The sequence below is a fragment of the Tachyglossus aculeatus genome, chromosome 20 (genome assembly GCF_015852505.1).
Source record: "Tachyglossus aculeatus isolate mTacAcu1 chromosome 20, mTacAcu1.pri, whole genome shotgun sequence".
Taxonomy (NCBI): Eukaryota; Metazoa; Chordata; class Mammalia; order Monotremata; family Tachyglossidae; genus Tachyglossus; species Tachyglossus aculeatus.
In genome coordinates this window covers 11,667,636-11,694,198 of record NC_052085.1, presented here as the reverse complement: position 1 = coordinate 11,694,198, position 26,563 = coordinate 11,667,636, and the positions used below count along the sequence as shown (strand labels likewise).

The 26,563-nt window shown below is 49.2% G+C and overlaps 2 protein-coding genes across 4 annotated transcripts; one reads left to right on the top strand and one right to left on the bottom strand.

Moving 5' to 3' along the window:
* Positions 1 to 538: 538 nt before the first annotated feature.
* On the bottom strand, positions 539 to 17,279 carry ABHD13 (abhydrolase domain containing 13). Its single transcript, XM_038761877.1, has 2 exons — positions 17,136 to 17,279; positions 539 to 1,715 (listed from the first exon to the last, which is right to left on the bottom strand). The coding sequence occupies exon 2, from the start codon at positions 1,680 to 1,682 to the stop codon at positions 669 to 671; it is 1,014 nt and encodes a 337-aa protein (XP_038617805.1). The 5' UTR covers positions 1,683 to 1,715; positions 17,136 to 17,279; the 3' UTR covers positions 539 to 668.
* Positions 17,280 to 17,397: 118 nt separating this feature from the next.
* On the top strand, positions 17,398 to 25,649 carry LIG4 (DNA ligase 4). Of its 3 annotated transcripts, XM_038761869.1 has the most exons (4): positions 17,398 to 17,579; positions 18,149 to 18,215; positions 18,482 to 18,548; positions 22,828 to 25,649. In XM_038761869.1, the coding sequence occupies exon 4, from the start codon at positions 22,834 to 22,836 to the stop codon at positions 25,558 to 25,560; it is 2,727 nt and encodes a 908-aa protein (XP_038617797.1). In that variant the 5' UTR covers positions 17,398 to 17,579; positions 18,149 to 18,215; positions 18,482 to 18,548; positions 22,828 to 22,833; the 3' UTR covers positions 25,561 to 25,649. The 3 variants fall into 3 exon arrangements, with proteins under 3 accessions (XP_038617797.1, XP_038617798.1, XP_038617799.1); XM_038761870.1 differs by lacking the exon at positions 18,482 to 18,548; XM_038761871.1 differs by lacking the exons at positions 17,398 to 17,579; positions 18,149 to 18,215 and adding an exon at positions 18,307 to 18,371.
* The last annotated feature ends 914 nt before the right edge of the window (positions 25,650 to 26,563 follow it).

Here is a 26,563-nt window from a genome sequence, read left to right as displayed (position 1 = left end):
GCCCCAGAAGCGGCGCCCGGCACAATTAGTCTGGAGCAGAGATGTGGGCGCGGAAGAGGGGGAGCTGCCCTCCGTCTGTCCGTCTCCTCTGGCCTCCTCGTTCGCTGTCGGTCAGCTGTCCTCCGTGGGCCGCGTTTGGCCCCGTGATCCTGACACGCCTGACCTACGGCAGGCGTCCGCGGGTGTGCGGTTAGCGCCGTGACCGTCTCTGAGCCCGCTAACGATGTCTGTGCTGAATTAATTCCGAGAATAAAAGAAAACATCATCACGCGTCGCATACTTAAACTGTGCTGCGGCAGAAAGCAACGCGCTAACCGGGACCGTCCCGACGCCTTCTACGGCGAAGAGGCTTCTTGGGACCCAGTGTCAGAGGAGGAGCCCGGGTCATACCACCGGGTAACAAAGAACTCCCGATCGGCATCCACTATAATGGCATCGTAAACTAAAGAAGAGGCTACGTACGTCTCGAGAGGGAGGATATCGTTCAAACGATCCCACTTCTGCAAATGGACAAACTCTTAGGATCATGACAGGCGTATTAAAGATCTTTCAGAGTTTAATTTCACTTTTTAGGCAAATACAGACAGAATACACATCGGGAAAAAAGGGAACATTCTTTACCGCTCTGCACGACTCGAGCCGGGTGCGAGATAACGGAGAGCCCGAGTTCATATGATCGTTACATTCGACGACGTTTTGGCCATCTCTTCAGGGGAGTGGCTCTTTATGACTTCTCTGATGAACTGTTCGAGGGCAGTGAAATAACCCTGGCACTGCCAAGTGTCATTGTGAGTTCCGTCCGGAAAGATGGCCAACCTCTTAGTCCGAGACGGGGACAGTTCATAGAGCTGCTTCATCATCACCGGGGGGATCAGCTGGTCAGAGAGCCCGGAGATGAACAGGGAAGGCATTCTGCACTGGGAGATTTTTCTGTAGGACAGGAATTTGTTTTTGTAGCACCACAGGGGGAGGTACCGCATGGGAAAGAAAGAAAACAGAGTACTGGCCATGTGCGGGATGCTGAGAAACGTGTTCTCCACCATTATGGCCGAAATCCGGTGGGAGTTCTCGGAAGCCAAGTGGATGGCCACCGCCCCACCGAGGGAACGGCCGAAGAGGAAGATTTTGGTTTTGTCCAGGTCGGGCCGCGTCATGGCGTAGTCCAGCACGGCTTCCGAATCCAAGTAGAGGCCCTCTTCGCTGGCTTCCCCTTCGCTCTTCCCGTACCCGCGGTAGTCGACGAGGAGGAGGTTCGCCTTCAGGTTGACCAGCATGAGCAGGGCGTTGGGCAGCCGGTGGCCGACGTTGCCCGCGTTCCCGTGGAAGTAGATGACGGTGGGGGAGTACGGGGCGTTGTCGCCGGTGAAGCGGAGCAAGATCAGGTTGAGCAGCACTCCGTCTTTGGTTCTGATGAAGATGTTCTCGTGCGGGATGCCCGTGGGCATCGGGACGTACAGGCGGGACGAAGAGGGCTGCTCGGGGAAATAGAGCAGCACGTCCTGGAACTTATAGAGGATGCCAACGATGGACAGGAATATCAACAGGAGTAAGGTGATGCCCCCGTACAGATGGAATGTCACTATCAGAGGCAAGAGGGAGATGCGGCAGAGGCCCCACGACCAGGAAGCTAAGGCCAGCAGCCACCTCTCCACGAAGGTCCACAACATCCACGATTTTTCCATCGCGGCTCTCGGAACCGTCAGTCCATACGAATCCTACAAAAGGAAAACCGGAGGAGACAGATGAGCACGGATCTGACCATTCGCTTCTACGTGACAAACGGCACCCGAAGAATCCACTTTAACCCGCGATGGGTGGCCAACCGGAGAGTACCTGATCGGCTCTCGATCAAGGGGAATGTGACACAGCTGAAAGCTCTACGGGGGCTTAATGACATTAAGATTTTACTCCCCTAACTTGCGCTGTCTTTACAGGAACATGGCCAGAAGTAGCAGAGAATACTGAATTCGTTTACAATGAAACCTTCCGACTGACCTGTGTTCACGCGCAGGATGTGAATCGGGAGTAAGATCTCAGAGCGGGAACATTTTAAGTGAGAGGAAAACAGTCTGGTGTTTCCAAATGTATGAATTTCTACCAGCAGAAAGGGAAGATGTTCCCCTCCCCTTACACCCTTTCATAGGCCCATTCTCTGGATACTTAAAAGGCAAGCACTTCCATTTTAAGACTGCACTGTATTCTGAGAGACTGTCCCGGCATTATTTATCAAATAAACTCATTCACTAGAATTTATTGAGCACCTACTAGATGCAGAACACTGTACTGAATGCTTGGGAGAGGACAAGAGGGTATGGTCATTGCCCCCGGGAGCTTACCATCTAATCGGGGAGACAGACCGACATGGAATATAACTACTTTTTCTCTCCTGCTCCAGCTGTAATTACAGCTGTTGGGAGAAAAGGGTACAGGAAAAAATAACTGCCTGAAGAGTTCATAACCAATTCATATGCAAGGGCTCTGGGTTCCTCTTCCTTTCAGAGTTGAGAAGACTCAGAATCTGCTTAAGACACCCAGAAATGCAGTGAACAACAAGACGATAATCCTAACTGTGCTGTTTCTTAAGCACTTACTATGTGCCAAGCACTGGGGGTAGAAACCAGATAATCAGGTCAGACACAGTCCCTGTCCCAAATGGGCTGAGAGTCTATATCGGAGGGACAACAGGGATTGACTCCCCATTTTTCAGATGTGTTCTCCGAGGCCCAGAGAAGTGAAGTGACTCGCCCAAGGTCACACAGCAGGCCAGTAGCCGAGCCGGGATCAGAACCCGGGTCCTCTGACTCCGAAGCCTGGGCTCAAGAGCGTTTCTCTGCCTGCTTTGCGTCTTGCTCTTTTCCCAAATGGCGGGCTCAGCATAGGGCGGATTAGTGATAGAATACACCAGCTCACGATTAACCTCCTAGTCCTGTAGCTCCGCTGCGATATTTATTTATTTATTTTACTTGTACGTATCTATTCTATTTATTTTATTTTGTTAGTGTGTTTGGTTTTGTTCTCTGTCTCCCCCTTTTAGACTGTGAGCCCACTGTTGGGTAGGGACTGTCTCTATATGTTGCCAATTTGTACTTCCCAAGCACTTAGTACAGTGCTCTGCACACAGTAAGCGCTCAATAAATACGATTGATGATGATGATGATGACTGCTGCATCCGGGGATATGGCAAAGCTGAGTTTTTGCTGGGACTGGTCCCATTTTCAACAACATAGCTCCAAGGGGCAGAGACTGGATGCAGGGAACTGACCTTCTCACAAGAAATGGGGCTGGCCTCAGTTTCTACGATTCAGATTCTCAGAGCTGATCCCACTCCCAAAGTATCCTTGAGCTTCTCCCAGTGGAAGGGACAACTGCACCCATTCTCAATCCCCTTCCAAGGCCTGACAAAGGGCAGGCCACCGGACGGGAAAGAGGGAAGAATACCAGGTAAACTGAGAACTATTTCTAAGGTGGCCCCAAGTGCATCCTTTTCTAGAATGTTTTTGGGAAGACTAGAAAATTCAACTGGACCTACACACATAACCTTCCATCACAAAATAATCGTACACCTAAGCATCTAAGTGATGATGAGAATTGAAATTCAACACAAATCACACCCAGGTAAGATAGCAATTACATTGCCAAGTGATCTAAAAATCAAGTTTCTGTTCCAATAACAATAATAATAATAATGGTATTTATTAAGTGCTGACTATGTGCCAGGCACTGTACTAAGCACTTGGGTGGATACAAGCAAATCAGGCTCAAAGTCTCAATTCTATTTTACAGATGAGGTAACTGAGGCCAGAGAAATGAAGTGACTTGCCCAAGGTCACACAGCAGACAGGTGGCAGATTCTGATTCCCAGACCTGAGCTCTGTCCACTACAGCGTGCTGCTTCTCCAGAAAGAGACCCCCTTGCGAGAGATTTTAGTCCTGACGTTTTTCTATTTAATTCCTTTACAAAGATATTTTCCTTTCCAATAAAAACAATTTAGGCCTATTCCGGTCATTTTGTGGCTCAGCTGGTGGAAAAGCAAATGAACTTACTGCTAAAAAAAAACCCAAAAAACAAACCCAAGACTTCATTTTATAAATACCACTCGAGTTCTAGACATGTTTTGTTCTGTTGTCTGTCTTCCCCTTCTAGACTGTGAGCCCGCTGTTGGGTAGGGACCATCTCTATATGTTGCTGACTTGTACTTCCCAAGCGCTTAGTACAGTGCTCTGCACACAGTAAGCGCTCAATAAATACGACTGAATGATAAATTTATAAGTTACAGAAAAATATCCTGGCTTCAAGTGGACTAGATAGAGGCTTGAGAGTTTTTCCTTGATGACGTACAATATCCTCTTTGGGGCCTTTTCAGTTTCAAAATTTGCTCAAGAGCTGCAGATTCAAATCTGACCTCGGAAACACCGGCAAACCATGTAAAGTACAGCGACAGTCCAGAAGCCGGAGGACCCGGGTTCGAGTCCAAAACGTGCTGTCAACCTGGCATACAACCGTGGGCGAGTCACTTAAGTTCCCTGTACCTCAGTTTCCCCACCTGTAAAATGGGGATAATATTACCTGCCTCCCTCCCTATCTCACAAGGTTGTTGTGAGGACTGAAATGAACTCATGGGAGAGCACTTTGGTAATAAAAGCACTACAGAATACTCAAGTATTAATATTTCAGCACTTAGTAGTGTCTGGCACATAGTAAGCGCTTGACATATATACACATATATTTATATATAGCTCTAATATTTTAGTTAACTCAAATATCCATTTTCCTAGAAGAAAATAATAATAATAATAATGATGATGGCATTGTTAAGCGTTTACTATGTGCAAAGCACTGTTCTAAGCTCTGGGGTATACAAGGTGATCAGGCTGTCCCGCACGGGGCTCAGTCATCATCCCCATTTTACAGATGAGGTAACTGAGGCTCTGAGAAGTGAAGTGACTTGCCCAAGGTCACACAGCAGACATGTGGCGGAGTCGGGATTCGAACCCACGACCTCTGACTCCAAAGCCCGTGCTCTTTCCACTGAGCCACGTAAGCACTTAATATATACCACTGATTGGTGAATAAATACAACTGATGGACAAAGCACAGGTTTGGGAGTCAGAGGACCTGAGTTCTAATCCCAGCTCTGCCATTTGCCTGCTGTGTGACCTTGGGGAAGTCACTTCACTTCTCTGAACCTGTTACAGTTACAGTCCCCTCTACATTATAAGTTCGTAATGGGCGGGGGGGCGTACCTGCTAATTTTGTTGTATTCTCCCAAGCGCTTAGTATACTGCTCTGCACACCGTAGGCACTCAATAAATCCCACTGATTGACGGATCGATAAGTTCCCTCATCTGGAAAATGGGGATTAAAACTGTGAACCCCATGTGAGACACAGACTTTGTCCAAATTGATTACCTTGCCCCTACCCCAGTGCTTAAACAGTGCATGGCGAATGGCAGGTGCTTAACAAATATTATAAAAACAATTAAAATAAAAAGAGATGGATTGATTAGGCGAACTTAAATAGACTTCCCTTACCATCCAATGACGACTACGACACTGTAAACTCCCTCTCCCACCTGTCCTAGTTGATCATAGTTTTTTTGCTATCTTTTGTAAGCCTAACGGAACAAAAATATACTCATTTGCTCATTTCCTTGTCCAGCAGAACTGTCGCAGGCGCGATACAAGTTCAAGGCCAGATGGAAAATGGGTCGAGATGAAAAAAAGTCCACCAAAGAAGAACTGCAACATTATTAAAAAGAACACCGGGCTACTGATGATCACTTGCAGTCGAATGCGTCACCGTTAGGACAAGCATAATGGTAAGAAATGCATTTTTTTTTTTACATGGGGGGTTGTCCTAGAAAGCCCAGAGCACAGATCCCTCTGTTTCAGGTTTCCGGATGAAATACTGAGGGAGGAGCTCCTTGTCTCGACAGGATAGTCATTCATTCATTCAATCGTATTTATTGAGCGCTTACTGTGTGCAGCGCACTGTACTAAGCACTTGGGAAGTATAAGTTGGCAACATATAGAGACGGTCCCTACCCAACAGTGGGCTTACAGTCTAGAAGGGGGAGCATTCATTCGTTCAATCGTATTTATTGAGCACTTACTGTGTGCAGAGCACTGTACTAAGCGCTTGGGAAGTACAAGTTGGCAACATATAGAGACGGTCCCTACCCAACAGCGGGCTCACAGTCTAGAAGAGGGAGACAGACAACAAAACAAAACATAGTAACAAAATAAAATAGAATAAATACCTACAAATAAAATAGAGTAACAAATATGTACAAACATGTGCCCCTTCTTCATTGGGTACATCCCATGTACCTAATAAAGGGCAATGCAACACAGCAGGTACTTGGGGAGGACAAAATAAGCCAATGGCGTTCCCTGTCCATAAGAAACTTATACTTTAATCTATCAATCCATCAAATTTATTAAGCACTCACAGCGTGCAGAGCACTGAGCGCCTGGGAGAGTAGAACAGAGTTGGTAGATGAGATTCCTGGCCACAATGAGCTGATTTTAATGGAGGAAAAAGACACAAGTGTTTACAGAGTAATCAAAATAAAGAATTGCCTGTATAATTACTTGATCGAGTGCATATACCTAAATAGTGAGGAAAAGTATACATGATTCCCCAGGTGCCACAGTTGACTGATGGGCTGAGATCACCTGGGATGCTGGGAAGGAATCAGGAAAGGCTTGTCAGAAGAAGCAGAAGAAGCAGCGTGGCTCAGTGGATAGAGCCCGGGCTTTGGAGTCAGAGGTCATGGGTTCAAATCCCAGCTCTGCCACTTGTCAGCTGTGTGACTTTGGGCGAGTCACTTCACTTCTCTGGGCCTCAGTTCCCTCATCTGTAAAATGGGGATTGAGACTGTGAGCCCCCCACCGTGGGACCTTATCACCTTGTAACCTCCCCAGAGCTTATAACAGTGCTTTGCACATAGTAAGCGCTTAATAAATGCCATCAAAAAAAAAAAAAAAAGGTGTGCTTTCAGGAGGGCCGTGATCTGTCTGTGGATCGAGGGGAACGGTGCGAATGAGGGGGCGGAGGAAGGAGATTTTCGAGTGAGGAGCAGTTGAGATAGCTTCGGAAGAACCAAGACAGTGGGTTGTGGGGAACAGACTGCGAGCTCCTTCTGGGCAGGGATCTAGTCTATCGGCTCTAAGTGCTCTGCACACAGTAAGCGCTCAATAAATACCTTTGGTGGAGTGATTGGTCTGTCATGTGCTGATAGTTTGTGCAGACCCCTGAAACCAACTGTGGGGAGTTTGCTCTCGATTCGCAGGGGCCTCGGGGGGCGCGGGGCGGGTGCTCAGGGAGCAGGGAGAAGTGTGTCAGGGAGCGCTTTAGGAAGGCCTTCTGCGCAGTGCTGAGGTAAACACTGCGGAGGGGAGAGGCTGGGGAAGGCTTACCAGGAACGACAATCTACAAATCCCAACCGTGGCTGCCACCTGGGAGAACAGCTTGGTCTACTAGGTGGCCGGAGGGCCTCAGAGCCAGAAAACACTCACTTAGCCGCTCCGAGCTTTCCGTTTCCATACCTAAATCGGGGATGGATAATAAATACCTCCCTCTCCCATACGCCGCAGGAGGTTGGGGAGATGAAAGGACTCTATAAATGCAAGTTATTATTAATAAAAACCTCAAGGTCTTGGACTCACACACATTTTTGCTTGGTGCGTGAGCTCCTCTTTGCTGCCTTCTTTGCCATCACTGCTTTTCCTTTCCTGTCCATCCCTCTCCCCCTTTTCTCTCAACTTACAGTAGTTACTGACACCGGTTAAAAGTTCCCTCTAGGGATTCCTCAATTCTTTGGAGGACGAGTACTAGGTGGCACCGATGAATTAAAGCTAAAAAGTACCTGTATGGTGGCGGGACTGATTTAGAACAGAATTGAATTCAGTTTTTCAGGCTGGGAGGACTCTTTCAAGTACACAGTACAATGCTCTGCACACAGTAAGTGCTTAATAAATACCACTGATCAATGCAGCCTGCTGAGACATGCCTTTTTATTTCCATTTTCCCTCTCTTTGTCTATCCATGCATCAATGGAGAGTGTTTTGTCTAGGTGGCAAAAACCTATTGCAGTTTTTACACTAAGTTCTTCCACATTGGTTGTGTGTATTGGGAGTAGGGTTTCCCAGGTATGGGCCAATACATGTTCCAGTTTCCTTCAGACTTACTCCACACTTGGACTGAAACTGCAAATAATTCATAATTGTTTGCATGTCTTCCTCTAGGTAAGCTTCTGCAGCATAAGTATCAGGGTAGAGCAGCAAATAAACCACTGCCTCAAAGACTTTTGAAGACATACTTCCAGCTCATAAAGCTGTCAGCATGTTTTGAAGAAGAGGCCAATCAAGAAGTCATCAAATGCTACTTAATGCTCCTGACATGGGTAGACACTGCTAACTGAAATTGCATATTGAAATTACTGGGGTTGTGAGACAGCTTAAGTTTTAAAAAATGTATTGATTCATATTCTAAAGAAACTATGTGATGTTAACACATGAGGCTCACAGTCTTAATCCCCGTTTTACAGATGAAGGCCATGAAGCACAGAGCAGTGAAGTGACTTGCCCAGGGTCACCCAGCAGACAAGGGACGGAGCCAGGATTAGACACAGGGTCCTTCTAACTCCCAGGCCCGTGCTCTGTCCACTAGGCCACGCTGCTTCCCACTGTAAAAACTAATTCTGGTGTTTGTTAAGCACTTACTATAATAATAATAATAATAATAACAATAATGTTGGCACTTGTTAAGCCCTTACTATGCGCAAAGCACTGTTCTAAGTGCTGGGGGGGATACAAAGTGATCAGGTTGTCCCACGTGGGGCTCACAGTCTTAATCCCCATTTTACAGATGAGGTAACTGAGGCTCAGAGACGTTAAGTGACTTGCCCAAGGTCACACAGCAGACATGTGGCGGAGCCGGGATTCGAACCCATGACCTCTGACTCCAAAGCCCGGGCTCTTTCCACTGAGCCACGCTGCTGCTATGTGCCAGGCACTGTACTAAGTGCTGGGGTGGATACCAGCAAATCAGGTTGGACACAGTCCCTGTCCCGCAAGGGGCTCACAGTCTCAATCCCCATTTTACAGATGAGGAAACTGAGGCACAGAGAAGTGAAATGACTCACCCAAGGTCACACAGCAGACGAGTGCTGGAGCTAGGTGTAAAACCCACAACCTTCTCTCAGGCCCATGCTACTTCCACTACGCCATACTCTCCCAAGCGCCGTAAGCTCATAGTGGGCAGGGAATGTGTCTATTGTATTTATTGTATTCTCCCAAGCGCTTAGTACAGTGCTCTGTACATGGTAAGCGCTCAATAAATACGATTGAATGAATATAGTGCTCTCCACAAAGTACGTGCTCAATAAAAATCACTGATTGATTGAATGGGTTACTGGAAGGGAAAGCTAAAGGATGTCAGACAGTCTAACTGCAGACATTAGGATCAATGTCAAGGATACGGCTCCTCCATCATCATCATCAATCGTATTTATTGAGCGCTTACTGTGTGCAGAGCACTGTACTAAGCGCTTGGGAAGTACAAATTGGCAACATATAGAGACAGTCCCTACCCAACAGTGGGCTCACAGTCTAAAAGTCCTCCAAGCCTCTGTCAATTGGAGCCCGGACCCCACAGCGTCTGGATGGACTACTGTTCTGATCGGGAAAGGGATTCCTTACAGTCTTCGCTCAGCCAAGAAAAGCAGCACATGCTTAGGTCTGGGAGGAATTAGGTCACGCCTAAAGGAAATCAGGAGACAGACTTGGAGCAACTGGAACATGTTCTGCCTCCTTCTATTAATTTTCACTGTAATTAGCATTTGTGAGGTAACTGAGAATTCGCTGCTCTCGGATGGTCGTCTTTTCCTGATCCGGTGAGGAAAAAAATGCTGTAGAGGAGGAGTGGGGAAGACTTAAAATGGTGACAGGGCAGCCTCGATAACCCTGGGAGGGAAATTGCAACTTTGCAGGATTAAGGACTTCAGAAAAATCTTGCCAGTTCTCCTAAGAATAAGGGGGAGAGGGACCCGTTCCTGATGAACCCCGACGTAAGGAAAGGGCCCGGGTGGATGCTCACACCCGGACCACCGCCGCGCACACGTGTTGCAGCCGTCTTTTCAGACGCCGCGTCACTCTGACACGTGGCGCCCGGAGATCTGCGAGAACTGAGCGTGTCTTTGGGCCTGAAAAAAATTTTGCAGAGCCCCGCCACTGACCTAAGTGAGCATTCAGACCCTGACTAGTGATGCAGAAGAGTTTAAGTGAGGTGACACCAGGGCCATTAACACCTACCCAATGCCCACTGCTTCACCAGGAAAAACCCAGTTATAATCGTGAGATGCAACACAGGCCTCTAACCAAACAACTATTTTTGAAACCAAGTTTCTGATCGATTACTATTCCCATTATGGCTGCTGCACTGACAGGTCTCAGGCAGGCAGCAAACTGAATGAGAGGCACTGCCTAACTTCTTCCTCCTCCTCTCCGCCAAATTATGACTTTGGAAGGAACGAGAACTACATACCGAAGCTGGGTTTTCCTCAGAAGCATTTAAAAAAAAAAAGTTGGTATTCCAAAGACTCATCCAAAAAGTTCACCTGTCTACACTAAAACAAATGAAGTTTAAGACTCATATGCAATATATAAAGTCGGGGAAGGTGGTTTCGGTACTTCATTCATTCATGCAATCATATTTACTGAGCGCTTACTGTGTGCAGAGCACTGTACTAAGTGCTTGGAAAGTACAATTTGGCAACAAATAGAGACAATCCCTACCCAACAACGGGTTCACCTCCACTGGCCCGCAAACCGCTTAGCAGCCCATCTGCATCTGCGAGCGTATTTCCTGCCGAAAAGCAGACTCGGGATATTTCCTCGTGTCTCTCCAATTGCCGGCTGATTTAATTTACTACCGGCTACCCGTCACATAAATGGTATCACGGTTTGATCCACTCTGCCTCGTCTAGTGCATTACACTTGTGGCACTAGTTATAAAAACCGCAGAGGAAGTAGGTGAGAGATGGGAGAGTTTCCGAGAGATTTGGGAGAGCTGAGGAAATGGAAAAAGGGTGTCGAGAGTTGAAGACTGGAAAACAGAGAAAGAGAGTAAAAGGGGAGAATCCTTGAGGATTAAGGGAGGGGAGGGGCAGAGTCTTGGCCTTATTCTTGGTCTAAACGGGAACTGTGATTCCCTTTGTTCATAGCCATCGGCTCTACCCAAGGTAGAGCAGGTCTAGCTGCTTCTCCTACTACGACCCGACAGCCCACACATTTGGCTCCTCCACTGCCAACCTACTCACTGTGCTGCCATTTCGTCTGTCTCGCCGCCCATCTCTCGCCCCTCTCTCTACCTTTCCAACAGACCCTCGCGCTTCCCCCACTGGCCCCGTCGAAGCCTTATTGAAGGCACACCTCCTCCAAGAGGCCTTCCCATTTCTTCTCTCATTCCCCTCTGCGTTGCCCTGATTTGCTCCCTTTATTCACCCCTCCCTCAGCTCCACAGAAGTACTTATCCATAATTTATATTAATATCCCTCTCCGCCTCTAGACTGTGAGTTCGTTGTAGGCAGGGAATGGGTCTGCTGCATTGTGGTCTCCCAAGTGCTTAGTACAGTGCTCTGCATACAGTAAGCACTCAAAAAATATGAAAGACTGACACTGGGGTTTAGGTCTCCGTGGCAGCAACCAAGAAAGGGGACTTTTTGTTTTTTTAAATGGCATTTGTTAAGCACTTGCTATATGCCAGGCACTATGGTAAGCACTGTGGTAAATACAGGCTAATTAAGTTGAACACGGTCCCTGTCCCACATGGGGCCTACAGTCTTAACCCCCATTTTACAGATGAGGGAACAGAGGTCCAGAGAAGAAGGAGAAGAATTATGGTTTTTCTTAAGCACTTACTATGTGCCAAGTTCTGTTCTAAGCACTGGGGTAGACACAAAGTAATCAGGGTGTCCCACTTGGGGCTCACACTTTTAATCTCCTTTTTGCAGATAAGGTAACAGACACAGAAAAGTGACGTGACTTGCCCAAGGTCACACAGCAGACAAGTGGTGGAGCTGGGTTAGAACCCAGGTCCTTCTGAGTCCCAGGCGTACCTTGGGGACTTCAACTCTTGTGGCAAAGGAAACCCACTGAGAGTACTAGGCAGGAGGTGGCCTTGTGAATGGAGGACCAGCCTCGGAGTCAGAAGGACTTCGGTTCTAATCCCGGCTCCGCCACTTGCCTGTCGCGTGACCGTGGGCAAGTCATTTCACTTCTCTGGGCCTCAGTCACCTCACCTGTAAAATGGGGACTAAGACTGTGAGCCCCTGTGGGACAGGAACTGTGTCCAACTTGACTACCGTATCTACCCCAGTGCTTAAAACAGTGCCTGGCACGTAGTAAGCGCTTAAATAACATAAAAAAAAAAGCTTTCTTCGACATGGAAGCTTGGGTCCAGTTTGAGTGACCGCCTCACTTCTAAGGGAGCCCGGGATGCAGACCAACAACTTTAATTTTATTTGTTCTGCCAATTTTGACACCTGTCTACATGTTTTGTTGTCTGTCTCCCCTTTCTAGACTGTGAGACTGTACAGTGTCTGACACAAAGTAAATACTTAAACACCATAAAATAAAAAGTTTGAATACAGCTCCATCCTGCTGATTTATATTAAGGAGTTCGATAAATTATGACTCGTAAGCTCCTGATATTGTACTCTCCCAAGTTCTCTGCAAACGCTAGGCGCTCAATCAATACCACCGATAGATTACCATCCCTCCCTAAACCTAATACTGCACGTTGTTTTATCGTCTCCTCTTCTTTTGGAGGACTTTAGATGTTGATCTGTGAGGAGATGCCTCTTAATACAGGGAGGCTTGACGTTCAATCAGCTAATCGTTATCTATTGAGCACTTTCTGTATGCCAAGCACCATACTCTCCCATGCGCCTGGGAGAGTGCAATATAACAGAGTTGGCAGACACGGTCCTGGCCCACAAGGAGTTTACAGTCCAGAGGGGGAGATAGACACGAATATAAATAAATTATGGCTACGGACTTGAGTCTTGTGGGGCTGAATAAAGGGACTGGGCTAAGTTTCCAAACGGACACGAACGGAGTGGGAGAGGTGAGCTTTCAGAGATTTCCCTGGTTTTCCAGCTCGCTCCACCGGTCAGGAAATTGGGAAGCGATCACTTACTGCCGTGAGGGTGGCCACATCCCAGGTACCTAAAGCTGGGACTCCCAACTCCATCCATCCATTAATCAAAGGCATTTACTGATTGCCTTCTGGGTGCGCTGGGAGCACTGGGAGTCGGGATGTAGGAGAAGCGCCCTTTGGAGAGGAGAGGGAGAGGAGTCACTTAGCAGGTTGAACCTGTCTCTGCTCCACGAGGGACGAAGCAGCCAAGACGTTGAGGGGGCTGGGGAGGGGGTGCCCCTTGGCTGGAAGCTGTCCTACCCCCTCTTTGGTGCCTCAGTTTCCTCATCTGTAAAATGGGCACGGGGGTGGTGGGGGCAACCCAACCCATTCTCTCTCCCCTTCGGGCTGGGAGCCCCATGGAGGTCAGGATCTGCATCAATCAATCAAGGGTATTTACTGAATGCCTACTAGTAAAAGCTTACTATGTGCAGGGCACTGTACTAAGTGCTTGAGAGGGTACACTCAATGGGATTTACTGAGTGCTCCCTGTACTAAGTGCTTGGGAGAACTGATACTACAAAATCAGCAGAGACATTCCCTGCCCACAATGAGTTGATAGTCCAATCAGATCTGATAATAATAATAATGGCATTTATTAAGCACTTACTTTGTGCCAAGCACTGTTCTAAGCGCTGGGGGATACAAGGTAATCAGGTTGTTCAACGTGGGGCTCACAGTCTTAATCCCCATTTTACAGATGAGGTAACTGAGGCACAGAGAAGTTAAGTCACTTGTCCAAAGTCACAGAGCTGACAACTGGCAGAGTGGGGATTTGAACCCATGACCTCTGACTCCAAAGCCCGTGGTCTTTCCACTGAGCCATGGTGCTTCTCTGATGATCTTGAAGCTGCCCTTTTAGACTGTGAGCCCACTGTTGGGTAGGGACTGTCTCTATATGTTGCCAATTTGTACTTCCCAAGCGCTTAGTACAGTGCTCTGCACATAGTAAGTGCTCAATAAATACAATTGATGATGATGATGATGTCCTGGTGCTTAGCGCAGTGCTTGAATCAATCAGGGGTATTTGCTGAGCGTTTGCTTTGTTTGTTGCGCTTGTTTCCCTTCCCATAACGAGTTGATAGCCTAAAGGTGGACCTGACGATGCTACCCTGGTGCTCAGCACGCTGCTTTAATCAATCAGGGGTATTTAGTGAGCAACTGCTTTGGGCAGAGTGCTGTACTAAGCGCTTGGGAGCGTACGATACTACAGAATCCGCACACATGTTCCCTGTCCATAACGGGTGGATGCCTCAGCGTTGGCTCTGATGATGCTACCCTGGTGCTTGACTCAATTGGGGATATTTAGTGAGCGCTTACATTGGGTGGAGCACTGTACTAAGTGCTTAGGAGAGTACAATACAGTATTTGGCACAGAGTAAGCAGTTAAATACCATTATTATTATTAGAATCAGCAGATACGTTCCCTGTCCATAACAAGTTGACAGCTTAGAGTCGGATCTGAAGATGCTACCCCAGGACTTAGTGTGGTGCTTGAATCAACTGGGGGTATTTAGTGAGTGCCTGCTTTGGGCAGAGTGCTGTACTAGGCTCTTAGGAGAGTACAATACAGTGCTTGGCACATAGTAAGCACTTAACACCATAATTATGATCAGAAACAGGTTCCCTTCCCATGGCTAGTTGAGTGGCATCTGATGATGCTTCCCTGGCGCTTGATTCAATCGGGGGTATTTAGCGAGCACTCAGCTTTGGGCGGGGCATTGTAGTAGCAAGCACAATACAGTGCTTGGCACATAGTAAGGGCTTAACAAATACCACAATTATGATTATTCATTCATTCAATCGTATTTATTGAGCGCTTACTGTGTGCAGAGCACTGTACTAAGCGCTTGAGTTGACAGCTTCGAGTCAGACCTGATGATGCTACCCTGGTGTTTGAGTCAATCGGGGGTATTTAGCGAGCGGTCGGGTTTGGGCGGAGTGCTGTAGTAAGTCCCTACCCAACTGCGGGATCACAGTCTAGACGTTGCCCACTTGTCCTTCCCAAGCGCTTAGTCCAGTGCTCTGCACACAGTAAGCAATCAATAAATACAACTGAATGAATGAATGAACGAATGAATAAAAGTGGGGCGGCCAGGCCAGGAGGGCTTGGTGGGCCCACGGTGGTGATGAGCCCGCTGTTGGGGTGGGGACCGTCTCTAGATGTTGCCCGCTTGTCCTTCCCAAGCGCTTAGTCCAGTGCTCTGCATACAGTAAGCGCTCAATAAATATGACTGAATGAATGAATGAATGAATGAAAGTGAGGCGGCCAGGCCAGGAGGGCTTAGTGGGCCCACAGCGGTGATGAGCCCGCTGTGGGGTAGGGACCGTCTCAAGATGTTGCCAACCTGTCCTTCCCAAGCGCTTAGTCCAGTGCTCTGCATACAGTAAGCGCTCAATAAATACAACTGAATGAATGAATGAACGAATGAATGAAAGTGGGGCGGCCAGGCCAGGAGGGCTTGGTGGGCCCACAGCGGTGATGAGCCTATGTTGGGTAGGGACCGCCTCTAGATGTTCATTCATTCATTCATTCAATCGTATTTATTGAGCGCTTACTGTGTGCAGAGCACTGTACTATGCGCTTGGGAAGTACACGTTGGCAACATATAGAGGCGGTCCCTACCCAACAGCGGGCTCACAGTCTAGATGTTGCCCACTTGTCCTTCCCAAGCGCTTAGTCCAGTGCTCTGCACACAGTAAGCGCTCAATAAATACAACTGAATGAATGAACGAATGAATAAAAGTGGGGCGGCCAGGCCAGGAGGGCTTGGTGGGCCCATGGTGGTGATGAGCCCGCTGTTGGGGTGGGGACCGTCTCTAGATGTTGCCCGCTTGTCCTTCCCAAGCGCTTAGTCCAGTGCTCTGCATACAGTAAGCGCTCAATAAATACAATTGAATGAATGAATGAACGAATGAATAAAAGTGGGGCGGCCAGGCCAGGAGGGCTTGGTGGGCCCACGGCGGTGATGAGCCTAGTGTTGGGTAGGGACCGTCTCTAGATGTTCATTCATTCATTCACTCAATAGTATTTATTGAGCGCCTACTGTGTGCAAAACACTGTACTATGCGCTTGGGAAGTACACATTGGCAACATATAGAGGCGGTCCCTACCCAACAGCGGGCTCACAGTCTAGATGTTGCCCACTTGTCCTTCCCAAGCGCTTAGCCCAGTGCTCTGCATACAGTAAGCGCTCAATAAATACAACTGAATGAATGAACAAATGAATAAAAGTGGGGCGGCCAGGCCAGGAGGGCTTGGTGGGCCCACGGCGGTGATGAGCCCGCTGTTGGGGTGGGGACCGTCTCTCTATGTTGCCCACTTGTCCTTCCCAAGCGCTTAGTCCAGTGCTCTGCACACAGTACGCGCTCCTGCCTCACTGGAAAACAGCCCGGGCTTTGGAGTCGGAGGTCATGGGTTCAAATCCCGACTCCGCCACTTGTCGGCTGGGGGGAGCTTTGGGCAAGTCACCTCGCTTCTCTGGGCCTCGGTTCCCTCATCTGGAAACTGGGGATGGAGACTGTGGGCCCACCTGATCACCTTCCCCAGCGCTCAGAACAGTGCTTTGCGCACAGTAAGCGCTGAATAAAATCATCATCAATCGTATTGATTGAGCGCTTACTATGTGCAGAGCACTGTACTAAGCGCTTGGGAAGTACAAACTGGCAACACCTAGAGACAGTCCCTACCCAACAGTGGGCTCACGGTCTAAAAATTATTAACTTATTAATAAAGTGCCATCATTATTATTATTAATACTAATAAATACGATTGAATGAATGAATGAGTGACGGTGGGCAGCATCCCCGAGGGCCACCTGTTGCGGGGGCTGCCGGGAAAGAGGCCAAGGACCGGTCCTGCCTTGCCCAGGTGGCCCCCTCACACACACACACACACCCCCAACCGCCGCCCCGGAGGCCCCCGCTTACTCAGAGAGGCTCCTCGGCCGCAGGGACCTCGGCACCGCCGCTGGGCGTCGTCATCATCATCGTCCTCCTCTTCCTCCTCCTCAGCCTCCTCCTCAGCCTCCTCCCTCTTCGCCTTCCCCTCAGGCCGCCATTGCCGTCGGCCGGCCGGCCCGGGGCGGCTCTTCCACTTCCGGTCGCGAGCCTCGCGCCCCCCCCCCCTCTGCGCATGCGCGGGCCCTCCGGTTGGGCCGTGTGGGGGGGGCCTCCACAGCGAGAGGAGCGGGACGGTTGAGGGGAGGCCCAGCCCTGGTGAGCTTGTCCTACACATAATAATAGTAATAATAATAAAAGCATGATACTTATTACTCTATTTATTTTATTTGTACATAGTTGTACATATTGTACATATTGGGGGGGGCCTCCACAGCGAGAGGAGCGAGACGTCTGAGGGGAGCCCCAGCCCTGGTGAGCTTGTCCTCCACATAATAATAGTAATAATAATAATAACAGCGTTTGTTAATAATAATACTTATTACTCTATTTTATTTGTGCATAGTTGTACATATTGTACATATTGCGGGGTGGCTCCACAGCGAGAGGAGCGGGACGGTTGAGGGGAGGCCCAGCCCTGGTGAGCTTGTCCTCCACATAATAATAATAATAATAATAATAACATTTGTTAATAATACTTATTACTCTATTTATTTATTTTATTTGTACATATTGTACATATTGGGGCTCCACAGCGAGAGGAGCGGGACGTTTGAGGGGAGGCCCAGCCCTGGTGAGCTTGTCCTCCACATAATAATAATAATAACAGCATTTGTTAATAATAATACGTATTACTCTATTTCATTTGTACATAGTTGTACATATTGTACATATTTGGGGGGAGGTCCTCCACAGTGAGAGGAGCGGGACGTTTGAGGGGAGGCCCAGCCCTGGTGAGCTTGTCCTCCACATAATAATAATAATAACAGCATTTGTTAATAATGATACTTATTACTCTATTTATTTATTTTATTTGTGCATAGTTGTACATATTGCGGGGGGGGCTCCACAGCGAGAGGAGCGAGACGTTTGAGGGGAGACCCAGCCCTGGTGAGCTTGTCCTCCACATAATAATAGTAATAATAATAATAACAGCATTTGTTAATAATAATACTTATTACTCTATTTTATTTGTACATAGTTGTACATATTGGGGGGGGCTCCACAGCGAGAGGAGCGGGACGTTTGAGGGGAGACCCAGCCCTGGTGAGCTTGTCCTCCACATAATAATAATAATAATAATAATAATAATAATAATAATAACGTGTTAATAATACTTATTACTCTATTTATTTATTTATTGTATTTGTACATAGTTGTACATATTGGGGGTGGGCCTCCACAGCCAGAGGAGCGAGACGTTTGAGGGGAGACCCAGCCCTGGTGAGCTTGTCCTCCACATAATAATAGTAATAATAATAATAACAGCATTTGTTAATAATAATACTTATTATTCTATTAATTTATTTATTTTATTTGTACATAGTTGTACGTATTGTACATATTTTGGGAGGGCTTCCACAGCGAGAGGAGCGGGCCGTTTGAGGGGAGCCCCAGCCCTGGGGAGCTTGTCCTCCACATAATAATAATAATAATAATAATAATAATAATAATAATAATAATAATAACAGCATTTATTAATAATACTACTTATTATTCTATTTATTTATTTTATTTGTACATAGTTGTACATATTGTACATATTTTGGGGGGGCCTCCACAGGGAGAGGAGCGGGCCGTTTGAGGGGAGACCCAGCCCTGGTGAGCTTGTCCTCCACATAATAGTAATAATAATAATAACAGCATTTGTTAATAATAATACTTATTATTCTATTTATTTATTTATTTTATTTGTGCATAGTTGTACATATTGTACATATGGGGGGGGGGGGTCCTCCACAGCGAGAGGAGCGGGACGTTTGAGGGGAGGACCAGCCCTGGTGAGCTCGTCCTCCACATAATAATAGTAATAATAATAATAACAGCATTTGTTAATAATAATACTTATTACTCTATTTATTTATTTTATTTGTACATAGTTGTACATATTGTACATATTGGGGGGGCGCGGGGGGGGCTCCACAGCGAGAGGAGCGGGACGTTTGAGGGGAGGCCCAGCCCTGGTGAGCTTGTCCTCCATATAATAATAGTAATAATAATAACAGCGTTTGTTAATAATAATACTTATTACTCTATTTATTTTATTTGTACATAGTTGTACATATTGTACGGGGGGCCTCCACAGTGAGAGGAGTGGGACGTTTGAGGGGAGGCCCTGCCCTGGTGAGCTTGTCCTCCACATAATAATAATAATAATAATAATAATAATAACAGCATTTGTTAATAATACTTATTGTAATAATTATGTAATCACCTTGTAACTTCCCCAGCGCTTAGGATAGTGCTTGGCACATAGTAAGCGTCTAATAAATAAACCCGCCCTCCGTACTGGGGGCTCCCAGACTGAGCCCCCTCGTTCCTCTCCCCTCCCCATGTCCCTCGCCCTACGTCCTTCCCCTCCCCACAGCACCTGTATATATGTATATATGTTTGTACATATATATTACTCTATTTATTTGCCAACTTGTACTTCCCAAGCGCTTAGTACAGTGCTCTGCACACAGTAAGCGCTCAATAAATACGATTGAATGAATGAATTTATTTTACTCGTACATATTTATTTTATTTGGCTTATATGTTTTATTGTCTGTCTCCCCCTTCTAGACTGTGAGCCCGCTGTTGGGTAGGGGCCGTCTCTAGATGTTGCCAGCTTGTCCTTCCCAAGCGCTTAGTACAGTGCTGTGCACACAGGAAGCGCTCAGTAAGTACGACTGAATGAATGAATGAATGGGGGCAGGACTGCCGGGACTCCCGCCTGCGCCGGCCCTCGGCAAAGCCCGGCCTGGAGCTCGGCCGGCCGGGAAGGGATCCGCGCATGCGCGGTGAAGGGGGACTCACCCGGATCCGATGACGTCGACTCCGGGTCCGGCGGCGTCCGCTCCGGGGTCCGGGTTTTGCTGCTTCCTCCGCTCCGGATGATTACGTCATAATAATAATAATGATGGCATTTGTTAAGCGCTTACTATGTGCAGAGCACTGTTCTAAGCGCTGCGGGGGGAATACAAGGTGATCAGGTTGTCCCCCGGGGGGCTCACAGTCTTCATCCCCATTTTACAGATGAGGGAACTGAGGCCCAGAGAAGTCAAGTGACTTCCCCAAAGTCACCCAGCTGACAATTGGCGGAGCCGGGATTTGAACCCGTGACCTCTGACTCCAAAGCCCGGGCTCTTTCCACTGAGCCACGCTGCTTCTCCATTATCTAATAATTATCTAATAATAATAATGTTGGTATTTGTTAAGCGCTTACTCTGTGCCAACCACTGTTCTAAGCGCTTCTGATCTAAGGGGATACCGGGTAATCGGGTTGTCCCACGTGGGGCTCACAGGCTTCATCCCCATTTAATTAATTAATGATGGTATTTGTTAAGCGCTTACTATGTGCCAAGCACTATTCTAAGCATTGGGGGTATACAAGGTAATCGGGTTGTCCCACTTGGGGCTCAAAGGCTTCATCCCCATTTAAATAATTAATGATGGTATTTGTTAAGCGCTTACTATGTGCCAAGCACTATTCTAAGCGCTGGGGGGTATACAAGGTAATCGTGTTGTCCCACATGGGGCTCACAGGCTTCATCCCCATTTAATTAATAATGGCATTTGTTAAGCGCTTACTATGTGCCAAGCACTATTCTAAGCACTGGGGGGTATACAAGGTAATCGGGTTGCCCCACGTGGGGCTCTCAGTCTTAATCCCCATTTACAGATGAGGTAAGTGGGGCCCAGAGAAGTGAAGTGACTTGCCCAAAGTCACACGGCTGACAAGTGGCGCAGCAGGGATTAGAACCCATGACCTCTGACCCCGAAGCCCGGGCTCTTTCCACTGAGCCACCCTGCTTCTCTGTTAAGCGCTTAGTATGTGCCAGGCACTGTACTAAGCGCTGGGGTGAAAACAGGCAAATCCGGTTGGACCCAGTCCCTGTCCCACATGGGGCTCACAGTCTCAATCTCCATTTTCCCGATGAGGTCACTGAGGCCCAGAGAAGTAAAGTGACTTGCCCAAGGTCACACAGCAGACAAGTGGCAGAGCTGGGATTAGAACCCACGACCTTCTGGCTCCCGGGCCTGTGCTCTCTCCATTACCCCATGCTGCTTGTAAGCGCTTGGGAGAATACAATATAACAGACACATTCCCGGCCCACAGCGAGCTTCCAGTCTAGAGTTGTGCTGCTCCACGTTGGGCAGGGCGGGCTGGAGGGGCTGCAGGGGACAGGCCAGGGGGAGCTGGGCCCCCGACGGGTGACCTCCCGCTCCGGTGTCCCGCTGGCGGGGGCAAGGGCCGGGCCTGGGGCCACCTTCGTCGATTTATTGAGCCCTTACTGTGTGCAGAGCACTGCGCCCCAAATCCCGAAACCGCCCATCTCCAAGCCTTCCCTGGTTAATTGCTAATTTCTCCACTTGGCATCTCTCAACTGCAACTTCAGCCCTCCTGTGCCACCGAAACCCTTAATAATTGTGGTGCTTGCTATCAATTAATCAATCAATGGTATTCATTGAGCGCTTACTATGTGTAGAACACTGTACTGAGCGCTCGGGAGAAGACAGTACAACGGAATGGGCGGATACGTTCCCTGCTCCTATGTGCCAAGCACTGGGGGTACATTCAGTAGCATCAGATCAGACGTCTCTGAAGGGGAGGAGAATAGTAGTCTAACCCCCATTTTACAGATGAATAAAGTGAGGCACAGACCAGTCAATCAGTCATATTGATCGGTTACCATGTGCTGAGCACGCTACTGAGTGCTTGGGAGAGTACAGTCTAACAATATAACAGAGTCGGTAGACACATTCCCTGCCCACAGTGAGCAGTCTCGAGGGGGATACAGACATTAATATAAATAAATAAATCACAGATATAAATAATAAATAAATCACGGACACGGACGTAAGTGCCGTGGGTCTGGGGGGTGGTGGTGGTGAATAAAAGGTGCAAATCCAAGGGTGATATCTATTTTATTTTATTTTGTTAATATGTTTTGGTTTTTTTTCTCTGTCTCCCCCTTCTAGACTGTGAGCCCGCTGTTGGGTAGGGACCGTCTCTCTATGTTGCCAACTTGTACTTCCCAAGCGCTTAGTACAGTGCTCTGCACACAGTAAGCGCTCAGTAAATACGACTGATTGATAGATTGGGACCAGAGGAAACGAGGGTTTAGTCAGGGCAGGCCTCTTGGAAGAGAGATGTGCCTCTGATAATAATAATAATAATAATAATGATGGCATTTGTTAAGCGCTTACTATGTGCAGAGCACTGTTCTAAGTGCTGGGGTTGGATACAAGGTGATCAAGTTGTCCCACATGGGGCTCACAGCCTTAATCCCCATTTTACAGATGAGGGAACTGAGGCTCAGAGAAGTTAAGTGACTTGCCCAAGGTCACACAGCAGACATGTGGCGGTGAGCCTTTGAAGGTGGGGAGAGTAATTGTCCCGCAGACATGGAGAGGGAGGGCATTCCAGGCGGTCGGGAGAGTACGATAAAGCAGAATCAGCAGACGCGTCCCCTGCCCAAGACGAGCGTCCGGTGTCCATCTTTTTGTCTTTACGCAGGGAATCATGACTTCTCCACAACGAACGGTGGCATCCCACGTGCCCTTCGCCGATTTGTGTTCCACGCTGGAAAGGATCCAGAGAAGCAAAAAACGCCCAGAGAAGATCAAGCACTTTACGGAGTTTCTAGACTCGTGGAGGAAATTCCACGACGCCCTCTATAAGAAGGCGGCGGGGGTGGCGGATTCCTTTTATCCAGCCATGAGACTGATTCTGCCTCAGCTCGAGCGAGAGCGGGTGGCCTACGGCATTAAAGAAACCATGCTGGCCAAACTTTATATCGAGCTGCTCCACCTCCCCAGAGAGGGAAAAGACGCGCTGAAGCTCTTGAACTACCGAGCGCCCACCGGGGCTCGGGGGGATGCCGGCGACTTCGCCACCGTCGCCTACTTCGTGCTGCAGCGGAGGTGCCGCCGCCAAGGCTGCCTGTCCGTCCAGCAGGTGAACGACGAGCTGGACTCCGTCGCCAGCAACAACTCCGCCAAGAGGAAGGACCTGGTCAAGAGGAGCCTCCTCCAACTGATAACCCAGAGTTCCGCCCTGGAGCAGAAGTGGTTGATCCGGATGATCATCAAGGACCTGAAGCTGGGCTTCAGCCAGCAGGCCGTGTTCTCCCTCTTCCACCGGGACGCCGCCGAGCTGTACAACGTCACCACCGACCTGGAAAAAGTGTGCAGGCAGCTGCACGAGCCCTCCGTGGGGCTCAGCGACATCTCCATCGCCCTGTTCTCCCCTTTCAAGCCCATGCTGGCGGCCGTCGCGGACATCCAGAAGATCGAGAAGACCATGAACCAGAGGAGCTTCTACATCGAGACCAAGCTAGACGGGGAACGCATGCAGATGCACAAGGACGGGGACGTCTACAGGTTCTTCTCCCGCAACGGGTACGATTACACGGAGCAGTTCGGCGCCTCCCCCCGCGAGGGCTCCTTAACGCCGTTCATCCACGGGGCGTTCCGGGCCGGCCTCCGCAACTGCATCCTGGACGGCGAGATGATGGCCTACAGCTCGGCCACCCGCACTTTCACGCAGAAGGGAAGCAGGTTCGACGTCAAGAGGATGGAAGAGGACTCCGACCTGCAGACGTGCTTCTGCGTCTTCGACGTCCTCATGGTCGACGACAGGAAGCTGGGCCACGAGACCCTGCGCGGGCGGCACGAGATCCTCCTCGGCGTCTTCACCCCGGTGGAGGGGAGGATCGAAGCGGTGCCGAAAGCGCAGGCCGTCACCAAGAGGGAAGTGATCGACGCGCTGAACGAAGCCATCGACAAGCGGGAAGAGGGGATCATGGTGAAGGATCCCTCGTCCATTTACAAGCCGGACAAACGCGGAGAAGGGTGGCTGAAGATCAAGCCGGAGTACGTGAACGGGATCATGGACGAGCTGGACCTTCTGATTGTCGGCGGGTACTGGGGGAAAGGCTCCCGGGGCGGGATGATGTCTCACTTCCTGTGTGCGGTGGCGGAAACGCCCCCGCCGGGCGAGAAGCCCTCCGTGTTTCGCACCTTGTGCCGGGTCGGCTCCGGCTACACCATGAAGGAGCTGTACGATCTGGGCTTGAAGCTGGCCGAACACTGGAAGCCCTACCGGAAGAGAGCTCCCCCGGGCTGCCTCTCCTGCGGCACGGAGAAGCCCGAGGTCTACATCGAGCCCTGCCACTCGGTCATCGTCCAGGTGAAGGCCGCCGAGATCGTCGGCAGCGACATGTACAGGACGGACTGCACGCTGCGCTTCCCGCGGATCGAGAGGATCCGGGAGGACAAGGCGTGGCACGAGTGCATGACCGCGGAAGAGCTGCAACGGCTCCGCGGCAGGGCCTCCGGGAAGCTGGCCTCCAGGCACTTCCCCGCGGAGGACGGGGAGCCGCAGGGGAAGAAGCGGAGGGCCGCCCCCAGGGCCAAGAGGCCGCTCGGGGTCGTCGAGCACCGCAAGGCCCCGGACCTGGCCGACGTCCGCCGGGTCGCGGACGTCTTCGAGGAGGTGGAGTTCTGCGTCATGAGCGGGACGGACAGCCACCCGAAGGCCGAGCTGGAGAGCCGGATAGCGGAGCTGGGCGGGTGCGTGGTGCAGAACCCGGGGCCGGACACCTACTGCGTCATCGCCGGCACCGAGAACGTCCGGGTGAGGAACGTCATCTCCTCCAACGGGCACGACGTGGTCAGGCCCCAGTGGCTCCTGGACTGCTTCGAGGCCAGGCGGTGTCTGCCCTGGCAGCCGCGCTTCATGGTCCACGTGACTCCGGCCACGCAACGCCACTTCGCCCGCGAGTACGACCGCTTCGGGGACAGCTACTTCGCGGACACCAGCCCGGACCAGCTGAAGGAACTCTTTTCGGGCATGAAAGACGTCCCGGAGCGGGGGCCCCGGGAGATGGCCCCCGTGATCGCCGACGTGGAAGATCGCTACGCCTGGGACAGCCGCCCCCTCGGCCTGTTTCGCCGCCACACGGTCTACGTGGACCGTTACCCTGCCGCGGGCCGGCCCGGCACCGGGGTCCCGGGGACGGGGCTGGCCACCACGGCCTTGGAGCTGCGGTTCCACGGCGCCATCGTCGTCGCCCGTCTGCGAGAAGGGGTCTCCCACGTGATCGTCGGGGAAGACCAGAGTCGAGTCGGGGAGCTGAAGGCCTTCCGGAGAACTCTCCGGAAAAAATTCAAAATCCTCCGGGACCTGTGGGTGACGCACTCCATAGAGAGGGGCGCGTTACAGCAGGAATCCCGGTACTTGATTTAAGGCCGTCGGCTTTCCCGGTGGACGCGGGACCTCCGGGCGTGCGCGAGGGCGCACGGAAAGCCAAAGACGTCTCTAATTATTTATCTCACCTCTGGGACGTTTGCCTGTCCCTTCGAAGCCTCTGCTTAAAGGGCATTATTAGACGTAGTAAAACAGTAATTTGCAAGTCCTGCAACCGAAAGGAAGCTGGACGGGGTAAAAGCGAGGCGGTCAATATCCGTCCAGCGGGATTTTATGGCCAAAAGAAAGACGCACAGGCTGTTTGTTCAGCAAAGAGGGGAAACCCGTCACCTGAGACCCAGTGGCTTTAATTTTTAAGCATTAAAATCTACACAGGGCTAACTCCAAATGCATTTTTAATGAAGTTTTCTGAAGTCGTTTTTGCCATTTAAGGCTCCGCCTTGATGAAGTGTTTGAGCTAAACAGAGTGAATAATTGTCCATGTTTTTAAAGGAAAAATTTTAACATCATCGGCCTCAAGTAATAACCCCAATCTGTTATCAGATAATCAATACAGAACGGGTATAAATAAATCTAAACCTATCCGGCGCTGTTTTAGAAACAACTGGCTGTGATCATCCGGTTACTTTAGGATCCCAGAAGGCAGAATTAATATTTTAGATGCGTAATGTTAAAGATGAAAAAATGATTTGGTTTTAAAATGAATAGTGCAGAGTTTTAATAAGGCCATGCCAAGTATTTTGACAAGATAGATGTAACCTAGATCGTACTCCTCAGTGATTTTCCTGGCGGCGCACTGTGATTAAAGCTGAAGACTCTAAAATCCCCCGTGGATTAAAACTAAAACTTTATAGAACGAAGGACCCTCTGTTTTATTTTTAAATGAAATTTGGAATGTGTTAAGGGAGAAGGTGTGAATAACAGTTTTGTATTTTAATATTTTTAAATGTATCGACGTGCTGAAATAAAATAGAATTGAATCTCCAAATCTTGTTTGAGAATCGTTTTTCAGGAGAAGATGGACACGCTCTTTGGACATCTG

What these genes read in the sequence shown, in the direction of transcription:
- ABHD13 (XM_038761877.1), bottom strand. Translation starts at nt 1,682, where the DNA reads ATGGAAAAATCGTGGATGTTGTGGACCTTCGTGGAGAGGTGGCTGCTG.
- LIG4 (XM_038761870.1), top strand. Translation starts at nt 22,834, where the DNA reads ATGACTTCTCCACAACGAACGGTGGCATCCCACGTGCCCTTCGCCGAT.